General features: G+C 38.4%; 1 protein-coding gene across 1 annotated transcript in view; it reads left to right on the top strand.

Annotated features, from left to right (window-relative positions):
- The window catches only part of ATP8B4 (ATPase phospholipid transporting 8B4 (putative)), a 193216-nt gene that overhangs the window by 10114 nt on the left and 163689 nt on the right, over positions 1 to 19413 (top strand). The window contains exon 3 of the mRNA XM_033109347.1: positions 12794 to 12852. Within this exon, the coding sequence (XP_032965238.1) occupies positions 12794 to 12852 (59 nt within the window). The remainder of the gene's footprint in view (positions 1 to 12793; positions 12853 to 19413) is intronic.

Below are 19413 nucleotides of genomic sequence, written 5' to 3' on the forward strand. Positions count from 1 at the left end.
TATGTCTTTCGTGGACCCTTCCTCCAAAAAATATTGAAAATTATATTTTACGATTGTGGGTACAAAGACAAATATAATCCAGGTTGAATTCATTATTACGTGTCCATTAGTATTACATATGTTTTTTCTTTTGACTTTAAAAATATTATGAAAATTTAAACTTTTTTGTGTACCCCCAAAAGTATTGTGGGCCCCAGGCACTGCATCTGCTGTGCCTACAAATGAAGCCCTTCTTTGGTTGAAGTTTATATACCTGCTTCTCAGACATTTTTTTGAGCATATACTATTTAGCAGGTACTGGGTTGGTCCTGCAATAGAGGATCCGTGATAAAAATGATGCATAAGACATGGAACCTCTACTTATAGGTACTATATCAATGCCTAGAAAAGTACACATATGTGTATTAGTATGTGCGTTTAAAGAGTTTTATTCTCCTTGGGTTTATCACTTATGGAACAAGGGCAACAAATCCAAAAGCTGTTTTTCAAGTAGTTTTGCAGTTACACTTGTGAAGGAATTAGTTTTCGTTTGACCTGGCTTTTTGTCTGCTATAGTAATTTGTCTGTAAAATTGGATCTATTTTTCCCCCCCAAATCATTGATTTTCTTAGTTTAACTAAAAATGATGCCAATGAAAGCAAGTGCCAATCATCACTGGCCCGTCAGTGACACACTCAAGACAGTGCTGATTTCATAAAATCTCTCTCATAACTTTGGGGTTAGTATTTGCTGGTGAATTCTCGTCTACATTTTAATGACTATTGGTGTCCAGAGAGGAAAGGGCGTGGGAAGTTTTCTTTGGTACTGCCAGAGCAAAGGTCCGTTTTCTGGATCCCAGCACCATCTGACATAAGGCAAAGGGTGATGGGGGAAAATTGCAGTGGAAGAGCTAGTGACCTTAGCCCTTGTGGCTAAAATATTTTAAAAAAACATAATGAAAACACACTTTTAGTTTTGCTCTGAGGGACTTGGAATGGAAAAGAACAGTGAGGTGAGCTTAAGCTTCCTTAGCTTCGTGGTAAATATGCTTCCGGTAGAGATTTGAGGTTAGGGAGGTAACAGGGGTGGATGGATGTGTGAAGATCAAGCAGGACCCTGAAGGCCTTTGTGAGAACTTGCTTCTTTCTTGAGATGAAGAGACATGGGACATTTTGAGCAGAGGAAACATAATTTTTGTGGTCACCAGAGTAATGTCCGCTCCCCTCAAAACTCTCATGTCCTTATCCTTGGAACCTATAAATATGTTACCTTACACGGTAAAAGGAACTTTGCAGATATGATTAAGTTAAGGATCTTGAGATGGGAAGATTATCTTAGATTATCCAGGTGGGCCCCATGTAATCACAAGGATCCTTGTAAGAAGGAGACATGAGGGTCAGAGTCAGAGATGTGACAATGGAAGCAGAGGTCAGCGTGATGTGGCTGTGAGCCAAGGAAAGCAGGGAGCCTCTAGAAGCTGGAAACGGCAAACAACAGTCTCCCCTAGAGCCTCCTGAAGGAACAGGGTCCTGCTGAAACACTTTGAGTTTAGCCCTGTAAGATCCATTTTCTGACTTCTGACTTCCAGAATAATAGGATAATACATTCGTATTGTTTTAAGCAACTAAGTTTGTGGTGATTTGCTAGAGTAACAATAGGAAATGAATACAACTGTAAAAGGATCATTCTTGTTGCTCTATTGAAATTACCTAGCTCATAGTGCGTGGGGTAGAAGCAGGGAGCACCGAGGGGAGGCCATGGCCGCTGAGAGAGGTGAGGTAGCTTGGACAAGACTGTGGGCGGAGGAGGGAGTGAAAAGAGGACAGATTTCTTTTCTGCCCAAAGTTCTGGCTCCACTATCTCTTTTAAAATATGTGTTATCTGAATGCTTCACAAATAAATGAAATGAGGATACAAATTTTCTTTTGCTCTTTTCACACTTGGTCCAATAGCCTTTAAGGAGGAATAGCTGAAGAAGAACTGGAGATGTCTTCTTGCAACGTCCACATTTTGCCCCATCTTAGGTGGTACAACGCCTGTACCAAATTCCTTCTCTTTTCAGTAAATGACTGCAGCTCAGCTTAGATAAGGTGCTTGGCAGAACACCCTACCACACTCCACAGTTTGTATACAGCAGAGATTCCCTTCAGAGTTGCCTGGGACAAGTGAGGATGCCTTTTAACGACCCATCTGGACTTGACTTTCCTTTCCTCTGGTTTCTGTGACTCCCTAGGCCTCTCCTCTTCCTTGCTGTGTGGGTATTTGTAGGCATGTCTGCCCTTTGAAGGCGATCACTGTCTTGTTTGTTTTTCCTTCACTGCCTAGAATAGAGCCTTGCTCAGAGGAGCTCAAGAAATATTTCTGGAATAAATAAATCTCTTTGTCTTGGCTCCAGAAGATTTTATTTGCCACATGGATTCAGGGGCCTGAGACACAGACACATGTACTAAAAACTCAATTTATAGATTCATCCATTTCAAAATGACAACCACAAGCTTTGGAAAAAACAATTTCTCTTGAGATATTAAGCAGATAAGAGATCTCCTCAGATTTCCTTCTCATGTATCTTTTTTTTCCACTTGTTTTTTTCCCTCTCACTTTGTGAAAGGTGGATTGCTTTCTCTTGGATGGCTGGAATGTGTCTCACCGTGGAAAATTAAATGTCCTCTAGATTCTTCTAGGCTGTTGTGATCCTTGGGGGGGTAGATCTTGACTTATTTTACTTTTTTTTCTTTTTGAACGGGGATGCTATAGAAAGATATAGCTATTTTCAGTCTTTACAGAAAGTATTCTGATCCTGGCCCAGTGCATAAAAATGTGATTTTTTTCCCCTATAGATAAGTACATTGTAACAGAATGTAGATAAATAAACAGCATTCTAAAACAGTAAGTTTTAAACAGGAGTTTGGGAGAGTATTCTCAGCAAGGACTGGCCAAAGAATCCCAGGGGAGGGCAGACTGGTTCTCTAGGAAGGCCTCCTCTGTGAAACACAGAAGCCTGGAAACAATGGAATGTAAGAGATCACAGGGCCACAAGGTTCATTGGGAAGGGACCTGTGATTTGAAGTACATCCTGGAGTAATGCATTCAATGAGAGAGGCCTCTTCTCTGTCTTCTTGATCTCTGGACACAGACACACACCAGTTTACAATTTCTCAGTCATCTCGGCACAGTACCACACACCATCCCCTTATATGCAGAATTTCTTCTAAGCTGGTTTTACAAGACAGGCAGTTCGGTGCTTGAATTATGACTACTTCATGATCTGCTAAGTCTTTATTTTGTTCATTTGTAAAGTGGGGCTCAGACTAATAGTACGTACCAAACAGAATTGTTTTGAGGGTTGATGAAATAATGAAGGTGAAACACTTCAAATAGTAGCTAGGTTTTAACAAAGACTCAATAAATATTAGCTGTTATCATTATATCACAGTAAGTCTTAAATCTCGAGTTGTGAACCTACACTTGGAAAGCTCCATGCCAAGGGCTTGTATGAAGATTTTACTGATCTTACTTTTACTTGTAACTTGTATAATACAATTCATGGATGCTGGAAGAAGAATGAATCAATAAAAAAATTATATATTTATTTGAGAAGCTATAGTAAGCCATGGGAGGAATATACTCCCAATAAATCAAAATTTCCAAATATCTGGATCTCATGAGCAAATTGGCTAGCCAAGAGGAGAACAAACTCATGGCCCTTTATTATTTATTTGAATCTCCTAACTCTGTTTCTGAGATTTTCTGTGAGAACAAGAATTAAAAAAATATATATTTATGGGACGATTTTGTTTTTGCCTTGATTCTTTTTAGTTTGCTGCTTAAATGTCAATTAAGTCCCACCAGCTGCAGGTCACCACTGGGTTTCAGTAGGAAACCCCGATTTGGGACACATATTTTTTAATTGTGTTAGAATGTGAATGTGCTCTTGGAGTCAAATCAGGAAATCTTGGAGGCTGGGGCACTCTTCTCTTCAAAGCTCTCCCCACTCATTGTTCTTTTCTCATGTCTTTAATGAATTAGTTTGGCTCCCAACCACACAGACCAGATTGTGAAGAATGAAAGAAAATTAAGAAAGGAAAAAGCTTAAGTTATTGATTTGGCTTGAGGGGATTTTTCTGAGATTTCTGACCCAACCCCCAAAACCACCACCACCAACAAAACCCACATGATACTCCATGTGTAGAGACATTATTCAGCGTTTGGATTGGGACCAGTCTTGCTGAGGAAATATCAGTGCATGCCATTAGCATTTTATACAGAGACCCCAAATTCTCCGTGCTTCATCATTTCATGACTTTGGGGATCTAAAGCCAATTGCCTGAAGGCTTTCTCCTAAACCACACTTGACGAAGGGCAAAATACTCTGGTGTTAATTGAAGAAAGACACTCCTGTTCATTAATGAGGAACTCATAGTTGTGATCCCTCACAGGTCCTAGTGGAAGCCTCCCAAACCTTGCCCCTACTCTTGGTCTTGTTAACATAGCTGCTGCATTCATTAACTGGTCTGAAATAGTAAGGTGTTCCCAGGCAAACTAAGAATAAAAGATGTAAATGATTTTCTTCTCTTGCCTATCCAGTGGAAGCTGGATAAGGTTTAAGTTATTAATCATGAGGGAGAAGAGTCCAGATTAGGAGCTGGATGTTGCCTTAGAGGACCTGGAGTAGAATCAATGGGTGTTTGCCAATTTCTACTGAAAATATTCAGAAAATTACTTCAGACCCTCTTCAGAAATAATAACCTAAGCAACTTTAAGACTGACTATCCAAGCTTGGGTGATTTCTTTTTTTCACCTTTTATTTGCTATTTTGTTGTTGTTGTTTTAAAAAGAGTTTTTCTTGTATTTTTTGTTTACAAAGTGCTTTGCATGCATTTTTCTCACTTAATGATGGCATTATTTTACTGAGGAACCATAGGTAAGGAGAGATCACAAGTTTAAATATGCTCACACAGATAGTTTGATGGAAGGAGATCTTGGGTCTCTTCCTCAAGATCCAGACCTCTTTTTCTTATATGAGAGTTCTTTCATCAAACTCTCATTTTTATAGGTCCAAAAAGTCTTGCTAGCAGGGGAACAATGTCTTGACTGCAGTTAAAAATTTTCAGTAGAGTAGTGTTATTTCCTTCCCACCTTTTAAATCTGTGTCTTAGTGATCTGATAACACGTTTGGATTTTCTAGATGCATGTCTTTCTTCCAAAGAAAAAGACAAGCATACATGCAAACATAAATGAATATGGTTTTATTATTTGAAATCAGGATTGACACAAACAAGCCATCAGCTCTATCAGATAATTATTTTTGGGGAGGGAGGGTGTAAGCTACATGTCAATAATTCTGAAACAAAATGTTTCCTAACATTTAACTGATTTATAAATGACTTCCTGAAACAAATAAGGTGCCCTCATTTAGTTATCTTGGATCATACAATAAGAATCACATAGCTCAAATATTCTATAAGTGCTTCATTTGATTTCATTTGATTGATACTTTATTTGATTGAGGCAAACATCAAATTATATTGGCCTTTAAGAGTCTTGGGGACTGAAGGCTATATCCATCAGCCTACATGGAGTAGGATTTTGAAGGCTTAATTACCTACTTTTCTATATTCTGGAGCAGATTCAAAACAAGTGTCTAAGATAAATAATTCTTTCTCCTCATGTCTATTCCTTAGCTAATTGAAATGGTGAAGAATGACTTCCTATCCAGGCATATGTCTTTGTTAGTTGCCTCAGCTGTCACAAAAGAATGCTAACACTATTACCAGCTTGATCTTTTGTCTTATGGATCTGTGCTCAGCTAGCAACACAGCATAGCAGCCCTCTAGGTATTTTCTGGGAAGTTCAATCTCAAGCTCACAGTCACTTAATATTTAACACAAGTGCAGTTGAGAGAAATAATAATTAAGATGATTGCTCAAAGGACATGTAGTTCATTTGTTCATCTAAATATCCTAAAATACATTCCTGAATTTAATCAGCTCAGCAGTGACTGAGTACAGAGACTCTCATTGGGCCTTCTGAATTGTGTTTGGGATGATATCCCTAGAGCTGTTGCTCTAAAAAACTAGTTTTATATTCCTTATATCATACAATGACTTCTTTGTGAGGATTTGTTAGAGAAATTATTGTTTAAGCCAAGAATGAATACATAATTGTATTTTTCCTGAGAAATTGGTTTATTTTTACTTTATAGGCTATGAAATAAATGGAAATAGACAGATCTTTCATTTTTCTGTAGAATTTGTAGCCCACCTGGAACAGAGCTCAAATATTCTATAAGTGCTTAGGTGTGTAGGTCATCATGTCAGGCATTTTTATTTTCATTGTTGACTCAAGGATCATCATCCTTGCTTCTATATTTTCTTCCACTACACTTTACTTTTAAAATTTAAACTGTTACTTTTCCTATTACATATTCTTGAGTAGTTATTTTGGAGATGGTATTGCACAAAAACACTTGCATGTCTAAAAATGTTTTTATTGCTCCTTCACAGCAGATTGATTATTTGGCTGGGTATAGAATTCTAAGTTCAAAAACATTTTTCCTTAAAACTGTAAGGCATCATATCACTCCAATGTCCTCTATCATCCTGCAGATATCATACTGCAGATAAGAAATTTCATGGTCTAATTCTTGTGTCTCTGAGATTAATCAATTTTTTTTCTTCTGGAAGTTTTTAATATTTTCTCTATGCTTTTGGAGCTCAAAATTTTATGAAGATCTGTGGGTCGATTTTCATTCATACATACTCATTGGCACTTGCTGGCCCTTTCACTTTGAGGAATTATGTCTTACTTTGGTGCAGAGAAATTTCTTTTATTTATTTGATTATTCCCTCCCATCCATTGTTTATGTTCCCTTCTCCTAAATTTTCCTCATATATATATATATATATATCTACATATATATATATATCTACATATATATATATAAAGAGATATATTCCTATATATATAGATATATTCCTATAGATGTATTCCTATATATATTCTATTTTCCTCATATATATATGTGTATATATATATATATATATATACACACACACATATATACACACACAGACATATATATATATATATATATATAAAGAGATTTCTTCAATCTTATTTTTCATTCTACCATATAATTTGTCCATTAAATATTTTTAATTTCCAGGAACTCTTTCATGCTCTCTGTTTTCTTTGTTCCTATCAGCTTGTTCTTGTTTCTTGGATGCCACATTTTTTTGAATATCTTCAAGGTACTAATTAGAATTAAAAAGAAAATAACCCTTTTTCCCGTGTGTTTTCAGCACTATCTCTTCCCCTTGCATCGTTCTTCTTTGTGCTATTAGTTTTTCTCATATTTCTGGTGACTTATGGTTGATGGTTTGTATTTACAAATGAAAAACTATATGGATTAGTGCAGTTGCAGAGGACTTTTGCCCTGCCAAACCTCTCCTTTAAATAGGAAGGCCAGTGATTTAGCCAGTTCACAGAGAGGCTTTTCTTAGTCTGTTTTAGCTGCTCTAACAGAATACCATAGACTGGCTGGCTTACAAAACACACAAACTTATTTCTTCCAATTCTGGAGTCTGAGAAGTCCAAGAGCAAGGCATCAGCAGATTTGGTGGCTGGTGAAGGCTTGCTTCCTGGTTCCTAGGCAGCTATCTTCTCGCTGTGTACTCACATGGTGGAAGGGGCAGGGAGCTCTCTGGGACCTCTTTTATAAGGGTACTAATCCCATTCATGATGGTTCCACCCTCATGACTTAATTACCTTCCAAAAGTGCCCAAATACTATCACATTGGCGATTAAGTTTCAACATATGAATTTTCAGATGACACAAACATTCAGTCTACAGCACTGTGGGTTAGCCAGGAAGTCTGGTAAATCCCACACCTGCCTCAGTAAGGCAGGCCTTACTAGGGTCTGAGTCTGCCATAACTGCTGTGTTGGTTCAGAACTGCTTCTCTCTTAGGCCTGAACACGCACCCTTGGTTTCCTCTCTAGGCTTGGTGCCTACTCTCTTTAGTGGGCAAGGAAGGAGGGTATGGTAGGGACCAGTGGCTCATTTATTGTTTAGTTATGCTGGTGATGCTCTAAAACTAAGGTGATCAGATAATTTATTTTCCAAACTGGGACACTTTTGAGACTGAAAGGGGACCCTATTAATTTTATTTTGCCAAGACAATAGGCATAAACTGGGACTGTCACCCTATCTACAACACACTCTCAATCTTTGTATTTATTGACTGAATTTGGAACTCCTCTGAGCTCCACTGGAAGACCACTCTTCTAATTCTTTTGGCTAGAACTATTCCTATCCTTTCCTTTCTTTTTTGTCAACTTGATCCCATCTCATTTCTGTTTTATTTTCTAGAATTTCTTTAAAATTTATGAAGCTCTACTAACCCCTACTCTTATTTTCTAGCACTGTTTTGTTGTTATTCTTTATTATTTTATTATTTATTTATTTATAGAGATTTTTATTGGGGAGGAGGAACAGGACTTTATTGGGGAACAGTGTGTACTTCCAGGACTTTTTTTTCCCCCACAAGTCAAGTTGTTGTCCTTTCAGTCTTTGTTGTGGAGGGCGCAGCTCAGCTCCAGGTCCAGTTGCCATTGCTATTTGCAGGGGGCACCGCCCACCATCCCTTGCGGGACTCGAGGAATCGAACCGGCAACCTTGTGGTTGAGAGCCCACTGGCTCATGTGGGAATCGAACTGGCAGCCTTCGGAGTTAGGAGCACAGAGCTCCAACCGCCTGAGCCACTGGGCCGGCCCTGTTATTCTTTTTTTTAAAAAATATATTTTCTGTCATTTCAGTGGGATGCGAGAGGGAAGGGAGGTAGAAAGACATACTCAGTTTGCTTCCCTGAACTGAAAACTCTTTTACTCCACTTTAAGTATATGGTAGTTTACTATATTATATATCCGTGTGTATCACTTTACTCCTATTAGCAATCAGACAACTCAGTGATAACAGTTGTGCAGCAGTGAGCTTACATTGGTGAATCATACATTCCTTGGTGAGTACTTTCCTTTCATTACTCTCACATCTGGAAGGTAACCATGACGCCTGTGAAATATCAGGCATTAAGTCATTGAACCTCTGAGCAATTCTCAATGAGAGTTGCTTACGGGCGATATGTTTTTAGCTTCCTCTTCTTGCAGGATATGAATCATTGCCAAGAGACACCCACTGTCATAGCACATGAAAGAATGTCAATTCCTGCAAAGACAATTCAGGCCTTGCTAGTCAGGTTAAAGGCAGAAAACTGTAGGGATTTAGGACCAAGGCCAGAATTTTGCAGTGCTTAGTGAAGGAATAGAAAATCTTCTGTCACAATTTACCCATGAAACCTCAGTTCAGAAAGATAATACTTACTGGAAGTACTGAAACAAAGATGAAAACTTAATATTAAGAATTTAGAAGGAAAAAGAAGACTTCCTGGCTCTAACAAGATCTCATGAGACGAGAGCAATGTGGATACCAGAAGAAGAGCCAAACTTTCTTAATACAGAAATTATTCCTTTGGCCACTGGGAAATTGCTATTCTCAGCTATTGTGGGGAAGGTGAATACATGGAGACACTGGACAGGAGTCAAGATTTTGGTATTTGGAGTGAGTAAAATTAGGTACAGAACTATAGAATTCTGTACTTGCACATGCTTCATATAAACATGAAATTAAAAAATGATCATCCCCTAAATGTATATGATCTGAACTGAAGCCAATTAATGAACAAATTAGCATATCTGATTTTTGATTGACAGCTAAAATTAATCTGTAAATTACATACAGGATGCCAGTGGACCAGGTTAATCTTTGTCATGTAGAAGAGAGCCCTCCACCCTCTTAATTGTTTTCCTGTCAGCAGTTTTACTATGCCTGAGTTAAGGTAGGGATGTATAAACAAATCATCTAGCTTTTAAAGCTTTTAAGTCTCCTCACCCTCCAAAATACTGTTTTGGATTTTGATATTTTTGCTCTTTGTTGGGAAATCGGCAAGAAAGACAGGATGGTACTTTTATAGCAGAGTTCAAATTATTTCTTCCAGGGGATATTTGGTTAACAGGTGGCTTCTTGGTGGATTCTGGATTTCAGAGTTATCTCAGGTGTCATCAGCTGTGGACATCAGTCCAATATTGTTCTTATCAACAATCAGGTGAGCTAGACTGGAAAACAGGAGCAATCATAGGGAACTGACTTCATTAGATGGATAAGAACGAAGCCATGTAAGTGGATGTCAAACATAAATACTCTACAAATGGCAGAAATCCAACCAACACCAAAGACAGGGTGTCATTTGTCAGGAGCAGTACTCAGAGGTGAACTTCATACTTGGAAGTTGAGCCCTAGGGGCTCTAGAGACATTTAGATTCCTCTTGGACTTTTGGGAAAAAGTAGGCAGTTCTTACAATTCATGGTGCCAGGCATATAGGGGGTGAGTATGAAGATATGTTCCTTTCTTACTTCCGTCCCTCTTCATCTCCCTCATCTTTCTCATCTCCCTTCTACTTCCAGTTCTCCTGACCTTTGCTTTCCTCTTGGTCTTCCTTCTCCTGTCCCTAATATGTGCCTCCAACTTACTTTCCGCCATCCAGTTCCCTTTATCTCTATGGTTGTATGTACCTTCTCTAAATTCAGACTCTTAACCCTACCTTATACTTTTTCTCACATGTAATGTGAACAGGTGGAGAATTGTGGGATTAAGGGACTCCCAGGTGAGATGGTGAAGTCATTTCCCATGAGAATCCAGCATTGACACCTGGTGGTACTTGCTGACCTCCTTCCCAAAGCTTTTATTATTCCACCATCACCCTTTTGTCAACTCTGGATTCAGTAAACATGGAGTAAGAACTTGCTACCCTTACCACAAAAATATGCTCTACTGGTATTTCGGGGGCACTATCTTTTCTTGCCCTCTCTCTACAAATTTTAATTTCTGCACTATCATACTCTTTGGGTTTGTTATCCTTTGATTTTGTTACTTATACTCGTGTTTGCACTTGCTTTCAGGCAATGTAGAGGTGTCCCCTGGCAGAAGCCACAAAAATCAGGGCACCAGAGAAGGGTATATAGATTTTTTCTGGAAGATACCAGGGAGCTGGAATGAGGCAGAGGGAGAGTGCCAAGATTGTGTTCAGCAGCCTTCGTTCCCCTAGAGCCCCTCCATAGGCCCCTATAAATGTGCCAAATCAGAAGCCTGCCTCTCAGGCCAAAGCTATGGACAAGCAAATAGGCCGCTTTCTCCTCAAGACTGGGGGTGTGTTTTAGCCTGCTACCTGTGCAGTGCCCTGTAGGTGGTAGTCTGCCAAAAATGGAATCTCTGATTGTTACATTCCTGTAGGACCCAGGAATACAAGCTCCCCTGGCCTCCAGACCCAGGTGATCAAGGGGTGCCCCCTGGGTGGCAGCTGCAAAAACAGGGTCATCAAATGTAACAACTCGGGCACCAGATATGTGTAGAAGCTCTGCTCTGGGAGACACTGGTGTTCTGGAATGTGGCAGAAGGAGAGCGTGAAGATAGTGCCCACTGGCTGGAGCAGGCAGAGGGGGAGAACAAAGATGGCACCTGCCGAATAAAATGAAAAATAAAACAAAAAAGAAAGAAAGAAGAAAAAGAGGAAGGGGATGCAGGGGGAAGCTGGCTGGCTTTAGTCAGGTAGAGGGAGAACAGGAAGATGGGGCCCAGCAGCCAGGAGGGTACTACTCCTCAGGTCAATGCTTTAAAATGAGCAAGTGAGTCTTTTTCATATAAAGTCTGGGTGCTTTCAAAGGGCTGCTTTTGCCTTGGGCCCTGGGGTGGGCGAGTCTGCACAGGCCCTTTAGTTGCCAGTCCTCAAATCACCATAGTGGTGCAGTCTTGTGCTTGTGAACCCCTTTGGTCTTCAAAGCGAGATGTTTGGGGCTTGTTTCTCAGGTGCTGGTCTTAAAAGTTGGCATGCCTGATGTGGGATATGAACCCTTTGTTCCTCAAGGAGAAGCTCCAGTTTTGAGTTCCCTCCCAATGGTGGGTCAGCACACTAGGGTTGGGGTTTATGACGTTTGTGCCTCAGCCTCTCCTACCTGCTTCGATGTGTTTTCCTTCTGGTTTGCCTGATGTGAAGGGGTCACTCTGCCAGGTTTTAGGGTTTTTTTCAGAGGAAAATTTTCCATATATAGCGGTAGATTCCAAGTGTCCATGGGAGAAAGTGAATTCGCAAACTTCCCACAGCACCATCTTGAGCCAGAACTCTGCCTTTGCTTTCAGAAGAGATTTTACTTTTTGGCCACTTCCAGCTAAAGGCAGGTCTGAGTCTCCAGGTGATGTGACGTTCCTCTCAATAAGCCTGGGTTGTTTTGAAGTATCACCTTTGGCTCCATGACCGTAAGGTCAGTGATGTCACTGGACATTTTAGTATGCTTTTGTTTGGCTATGTTATATTTTGTGGCTTTGTAGCAAAAAAAAAAAAAAAGTCCCTTCCCAGGGTGGCGTTTGACTTTTAGCAGCTCCTTCTCCTTTAGGAACTACTTGAACTTAAGAGAAAATGTCTTTGTGAAGCTGAAGTGATGTAGAAATTGGAGACACATACTGTTTTGCTTTATGGCTGGCATCAGAAAGACAATGAGAAACATTTCAGCTTTCCATTTTAAGACTTTCCAATACATGTTCCAACATTTAGGCTGGAAAAAAACCAATGCCCTTCAAATTTCAAAGGAAAGAATTCTTGCAACCTTGACGACAATCAAAGTAACCTAAGTGATGTTAGTTTAATGAGTTATATGTTTCTTTGGGTTGAAAATTTAATTTCATACCTGATTTCTCTTTCTCTTTAGAAGTGGAACGGATTGTGAAAGCCAATGATCGTGAATATAATGAAAAGTTCCAGTACGCAGTGAGTAAAACAACATAGCACATACATGTGCTAGGTCTTACCTTAAGGACAGTAGAAGTCATGCCTTCTAGAACTTTATGACTTCACTAAAAACTTTCTTTGTTGAGCCACTTTAATAGCAAGGCGTAAAATGTTTCTATAAATACAGATTTTAGTAATGTTTATACACTTATTTCTATTCTGCAATAATAGTGGTTAGTATTCTTATTGGTATGGAAAGAAGATGAAATATCTTCTTTCTCAAGAATTCATGCTTAGTTCATTTTGGTGCCCATTTGGGCACTAGAATGCATAGAAATAATATGCAAGTGGGTCTCTGTGATAGTATTTGGTGATAGAAGTGGTGGTAGTGGCTGATGGGTGATGATGAATGGCATTTGGGGGATTTTTCTCTAAGCAACTCAGGCTGAATGTGGAAAAGTATATGTAGGAGAAATTTCCTAGCTCCTGCATGATTGTATTTACCAAGTGAGCAGTGAGGATGTTAGTTAAAATGTGTTCGCTTTAAGCTTGTACTTAACTATTTTTTTTTTAAATGAGGGTTTTCTTTATTTGCATAAGAAATAATTATTGTCTACTAAGTGTCTGGCACTGTTCTAGAAACTTGGGATACATTGGTGAACAACTTCGTGAATTCTATCACGGGCCGTCATAAAGATCTCATCTTTCTATGATTCAACCTAAATTGCTGCATAGTCTTTTATAAGCTCTAAGAAAGACAACTGGCGGAACTGATTCTGTAGGTGACATGTGGCTTATATAACCTGCTGTAAGTTTGAGTGTGCCAGCACATTAATGAGAGAAAGTCTCAATTCAAAGAGGGGTTAAATATGCTACGTATTACAGCATAGAAATGTGAGTATCAAGGGGCAAATGTTGGCAGTGTAGAGAGAATTTTGGCCCACAGATCATCTTCAGTATTTTATTTGTATTGGTAGGTCTTTCCCGTATATGGGGTGGATGATTTTGGTTATTGCAGTTTGATACTATTAAATGTTCAACCGAGGTAGCTAACACCTCCTCTTTTCTCGTAGTGTGCTTATCAGGTAAACGTGTGATTATAATTTGATGTTCAATACAAGTTTCCCTACAGGGAGTCAATACAATGTCTCTTTGACAGATTTCTCATTGCAAAGTAATATATCGGCATTCTGATTTTGTTCATCAATCTTGTGAGGGTGGTTAAAGTAAGTCTGCCCTTGAGAGAAGGCATCACTCTCTGGAAGCAGATGAACATTCTTAGCCTGAGAGAGGGAGGGACTAGAATATTCCATGGTGATTAATACCACTCTGTGTGACTCCCTGACATTTAGTCATTTAGTCCTTCTGGTCATCACCAGAATTGGCCCTATGCCTTTCAACCCATTCTACACCTCGTCTGTTAACTACAGAAGATGACCCTTGAAAGCCTAGACTATCAAACCCTAAGTCAGAGGTGTAGACAAGTATATTTTAAGACCCTGGGGTAAAAACAGTAATAAGTAATCTACTGTGGGATAATTATGTATTTAAGTATTGGCCGTTACTTGTTTTCTAACATACAAGAGTTTTTATTCTGTGAGTAGTAACTCTATAAGGAAAGCCATGTTTTATTTGCATTTTGTAAGATGATACAGTCTTCTGTATTTACAGTTATTTTTATTTAATTATGAATATTTTAAACTTACCGAAAAGTATAGGAAATAATATGACACCCATGTGTCCACCACCCAGATTGAATAGATGTTAACAATTTGCCATGATTGCTTCAGATCTTTCTTTCTTTAAAAAGTAATAACATTCCAATGATACAGAGATGGTTTTCTCTTGAGCTTGCATGATACTGAACAAAAACACACAGACAAGTGGCTGCGGCTGTGTTTTCTGTTGGGTTTCCAACAACGACGAGACAGTAAAAGAGTATTCTGCAGCTGCAGCAGATCAAACAAGGCAGCTCAGTCTCTGAGTTAAAACATACTAAGGAAGAACAAAACCCCATTACTGGCTGGCAAAACCCAGGATGACAACAAGAGTTGAGAAAGGGGAACTGCAGAGCAAAGAGGGGCACAGATATCCCAGGTCTGATGACCACTACTGTGGCTTCAGGATAAGCCAGCTTCTCTTAGAATGAGCATGGGTCCCAACTAGACTTGGCTTGTGGGGTCCTGAGTAGGGAACCCCCAGCAGGATGGCTGGTCATATGGTGAGCTGTGGTGCCTCTCTCAGCCTCAGTCTGTTTAGCTACAAATTTGGGGTAATAAAAGTACTTATTTCATTGAGTTATTGTAAAGACTGAAGCAGAAAAACACACACTGATGCTAGGAGCTAGTCTACTAGAGATGGGATTTGAAATCTATCTGTCTGATTTTAAGGCTTTTAAACCACTTCCTATATGAAATATCCTTTTAAGAGAGGCAGAAGCCTGGGGCCTTTTGCTTAGCTTTAAAGGATATTATCCCAACTGGAAATGGATTTGAAGAGACCCTAACAGATCCCAGGGAGAATGTTCATAATAATTGAAGAGGTAATATTCTCACCTAAAGGCTGAAAAAGAAAGAGGAAGAAACTGAAACTTATTATGAAAAATATGAAAGGAGAAGTGACGAAGGCCCCTCAAATGTAGTGGAAAGAGTGTTTTGGGATAAGATAGACCATAGCTTGAATCTTTTTTCTCTCTCTCTGATTTGCTAATTTACGATCCTGATTTGTTTATTTCTCTGAACATTAGTTAGTTCATTTGTGAAATGGGGAATTTTCCTTATAGCATTATTTATTAAAGGATTAAACTCATTTATATAAAATTACAATTGATAAAGAATATATTATAGTAGTAAGACTAGCTAATATATATTAGATGCTTACTATGTACCAGATCCTGCTAAACCTTTTATATGATTTTTTCTTTTAAACCTAACATAACTGTGAGCAAGTGCTCACAATAAATTTTAGATTCTCTATAAAGTACTGGCTAACGTAAGATATCAGTGAAAATAAAGTTAAGAAGATACTGAGAAATTGATTAAAGTTGTAAACTTTTTTGCAGCAGGTAATATACCTAAAATTAGTAAATCTGTGATACTGAAGATGTGGACGTTGCTGATAAATTATGCAGATGATGAATAGCAGAGAAACAAATGCACCTAAAACAAGACCAGTACTGTGAGTGATTGTGGTAGTAGAGACCCTCCCCCAACCACACGAAATAATCCACATGGATATGATAAAAGTTCAATGAGATAAACATTGATTATCTATGCCATGCAAAGCATTCTATGAGTTTAGGAAAATGTCCTAAAACTGTCAGCATGGATATTGACAGGTACGTGGTTACAGTGATAATAACAACAATAATGTTCGTGATGATAATATTAGCTTAAGCATATATAGTGCTTACCATATGAAAGGCATGATTGTAAGCACTCTACTATAATAAGTTTATTTAATCTCACCACGACTACCTGAAGAGAGTATTTTTATTATTTCACTTATATGTATGAAAACATTGAGGCACAGAGAGCTCACTTAAGTGGCTTGCTCAAGGTCACACAGCTAAATAATGACTCCCATTCTTACAGCTGTGAATCCAGCTGTGTACCAGGTGCTTTGCACATATTGTTAATCTTCCACAAAACAGAGAGATAAAGTAAGGCTTCTTTTAGCAATTTTTCTGAGGTCACATAACTAAGAGGTGACAAAGCTGGAATTCTAATTCAGATTGCCCAGATTCCAAAGCCTGCTTTTTCAATGATACCATGCTATTCTTTTGACCAATCCTGAGAAACAAAGCAAAAACAATAACTAAAAAACAAATAAACAGTCTCCCAAATCTCTTCTCCTTCCCTCATATACCTACTGTTATAGTTGTTATACTCTGGAGACAAAGACAGATAAAGGAGATATAAAATGTTACAGATGTGACGCTAAGAATGGCTTAAAATTTTATCCTTAGCATTTGTAGACGAGAACTTGGGAGAAAAATTTATACAAAGGCCAGATAAACGGTGTGATTTCCACAAGCACTGAGGCTGACCAAGCAAACTTTTCTCTTTGAAGGCTGAAGGAAGATATTTCAGTACCTAGAGAGTCTTAATTTATCAACAAAGTTTAAAGCTTCAAAGCACATTATAAGACATAGCAGTCTTAAAAAATGATCAAAAGTGCTTTTAAGAGATAGAGAGTTTAGAACATAAACAAAAGACAAAGTTAATGATTCTAAGTGATATTAATTGGTAAATTAGACATGATATTGTGAAAACCAGAAGGTGGGAAACATAAAATTACAGAGGGATTTCAGGCTGCCAAAATGTGTAAAACAAAGTGGGATTGGGGAGTGGAGGGAGAGTGAGCCAAGTGCTAGAGTTATTATTCTCATTAGAAAGGAGTTCAAAGTTTTCTTGGTTAGTAATAGGAATGAATAACGGAAGTAATGAAAACAGTGTTGTATTAAAATATGTAAATGTTAAAAATGTTAGAAAAATTGTGAAAGTGAGCCAAACAACCAGACTCATTATCCCTATTAAAAGGAGTTCAAAGTGAATGGTAGTAGTGAAAACAGTTGTAGTTATATTAAAATGTGTTGATGTAAAAAAATGTCAGAAAAAGTATTAGATTAATTATAGCTGTGTTCTGACTTTGTTTAAAAATAAAGAAATGATGTTAGGAACCGTTGGTTTCCACTGGTTCTTATTGTCTCTCTTCCTCACATAGGTATAGGCACGTTCTATCCTCATTTAATTTCTTAAACTTTAACAGAATTTGAGAAGGTCGGTGAACTCATTTGAGCGATGAGAAAGTTATTGTGTCTCAAACTCAGAAATTTCAGTAAAGCTGAACACTTAGTAACTTTTATCTGAATGTATTTTATACACAAATGTAGATGAGAAGTTTCTAAAGGGTTGGGGTTTTCCCCTCTGAACTTAATTATTGATCCTATTCAGGAAGTGCAGAGGCTTATATAAGTTGGTGAATATTTAACCAAATAGTTTTGCATACTTATAAAGAAGCCTTCCATCTAAAGTTGTGATTCTGACAGCTTAATATATTCCAATAATAGAATCTTAATATGTCTTGTTGATATAGTTATTGGATGAAATCTTTTGCTGCTCTCTTGATTTTTGTGATTGGTAGAACAAAGACCATTTGGGTTTTCCAAAGAGTGTTCATTCAATAAGACAATATGGCTGACTCTGAGCAACATGAACCCCTTCCATTGCCCTCCCTTCCATTGCCCTCCCACTCCCTTCAACATGAACCCCTTCCATTGCCCTCCCACTTATTTAAATGGGACTTTGTATGTTTCTACAATCACCTCTTTTTCTCTTAACTCAGAATAAGAGGTTAAGAGTGGAGTAGAAAAATATGATCCACCATCATTTTGGGTATGTGAGCTTAGACTGGACCTCTTTAGACCCACATGATAATAATGTCTGTGTTTTTCTCAGACCAGACTGGCATAACAGTAAAACTTTATGTTCCTTTGTGTGGGGGTGAATTGATGATTGATGGTCTCTTTTATAGAACTAAAAATGATTTCCAAAATTTGATATGTTTACAATGTACCTAGTGTATGCCTAGCAAAATGTGTGTTTGTTGACATAATTACTCTCCAAAGTGGTTTTGAGGCGAGTACAAAGAGAAAATAAAGCTCAAGGGAATAAAGATACATGAGGAAACTCGGATGGGCAGGGTATTTTTAGGTTGGCCTTAAAGTGCAGGTTGGAAGGCCCTATCTCGTAGACAGGCAATGTGTTGAGAGCTACTGGGGTTATTGAGAGAGGGGATACAAATTCTGCTTTCCACCTTCAAAGAACATGTAATCTACTCAAGAAGAGAAGACCAACCCCTAAGAACTTGACAATAGGTAATAACGAAAAATAATAATAAAGAAATAATAATAAATAATAAATAAGAGAAATAATAATAAAGTAATGCTAAATTCTAATTGTGTGATGTGGCCTGTAAGTATTAGGGAAATCAAGGCTCAAAGTGAGTGAAAGTGTTTGAGGAATTGCTGCCAGAGGAAATGGGAAATGATTCCAGCTGTTAGTTTATTTGAACCACTAATTTTAGGAAGGAGAGACATGAGTAAAGTCCTGAAGCCTAGAACCTAATTGAGGGTGAGGGGTGTGTCATAGGAAATTATGGTGCAGGTGAGTGAATCCAGATTGTCTTAAAAAACAGTTTGAATATGAGGCAATACATTCTCAGGAGCTGAGGAGTAATAGAGTGAAAGAGGATTTTATTGCCCTACAGATGATATAGATTAGATATTCAAATGGAAGGCCCAGGTTAATATGGAATGTAACTAAGGTGAGTTAGAGCTGTAGATGGACGATATCAGCTGGGAGGAGATGCTTAAAGTTAGGAGAAAAATAGAACTTGTTAAAGAGAGATGACTGAACTGTGGAGTGTGGAGGTAGAAACTCACAATTAGTTAGAGACGGGAAGGGAGGGAGCCCAAGAAGGAGCAGAGAGCAAGGATTGAGGAGAACAAAAAGAAGACAGAGAGATGAAAGCCTGGGGGAAAGAAGGCTCTCAGGAAACAGGCAGTGTGGGTAGTATCTGATGCTAGGTGCCTGTGAG

The sequence above is a fragment of the Rhinolophus ferrumequinum genome, chromosome 6 (genome assembly GCF_004115265.2).
Source record: "Rhinolophus ferrumequinum isolate MPI-CBG mRhiFer1 chromosome 6, mRhiFer1_v1.p, whole genome shotgun sequence".
NCBI classification, from domain to species: domain Eukaryota; kingdom Metazoa; phylum Chordata; class Mammalia; order Chiroptera; family Rhinolophidae; genus Rhinolophus; species Rhinolophus ferrumequinum.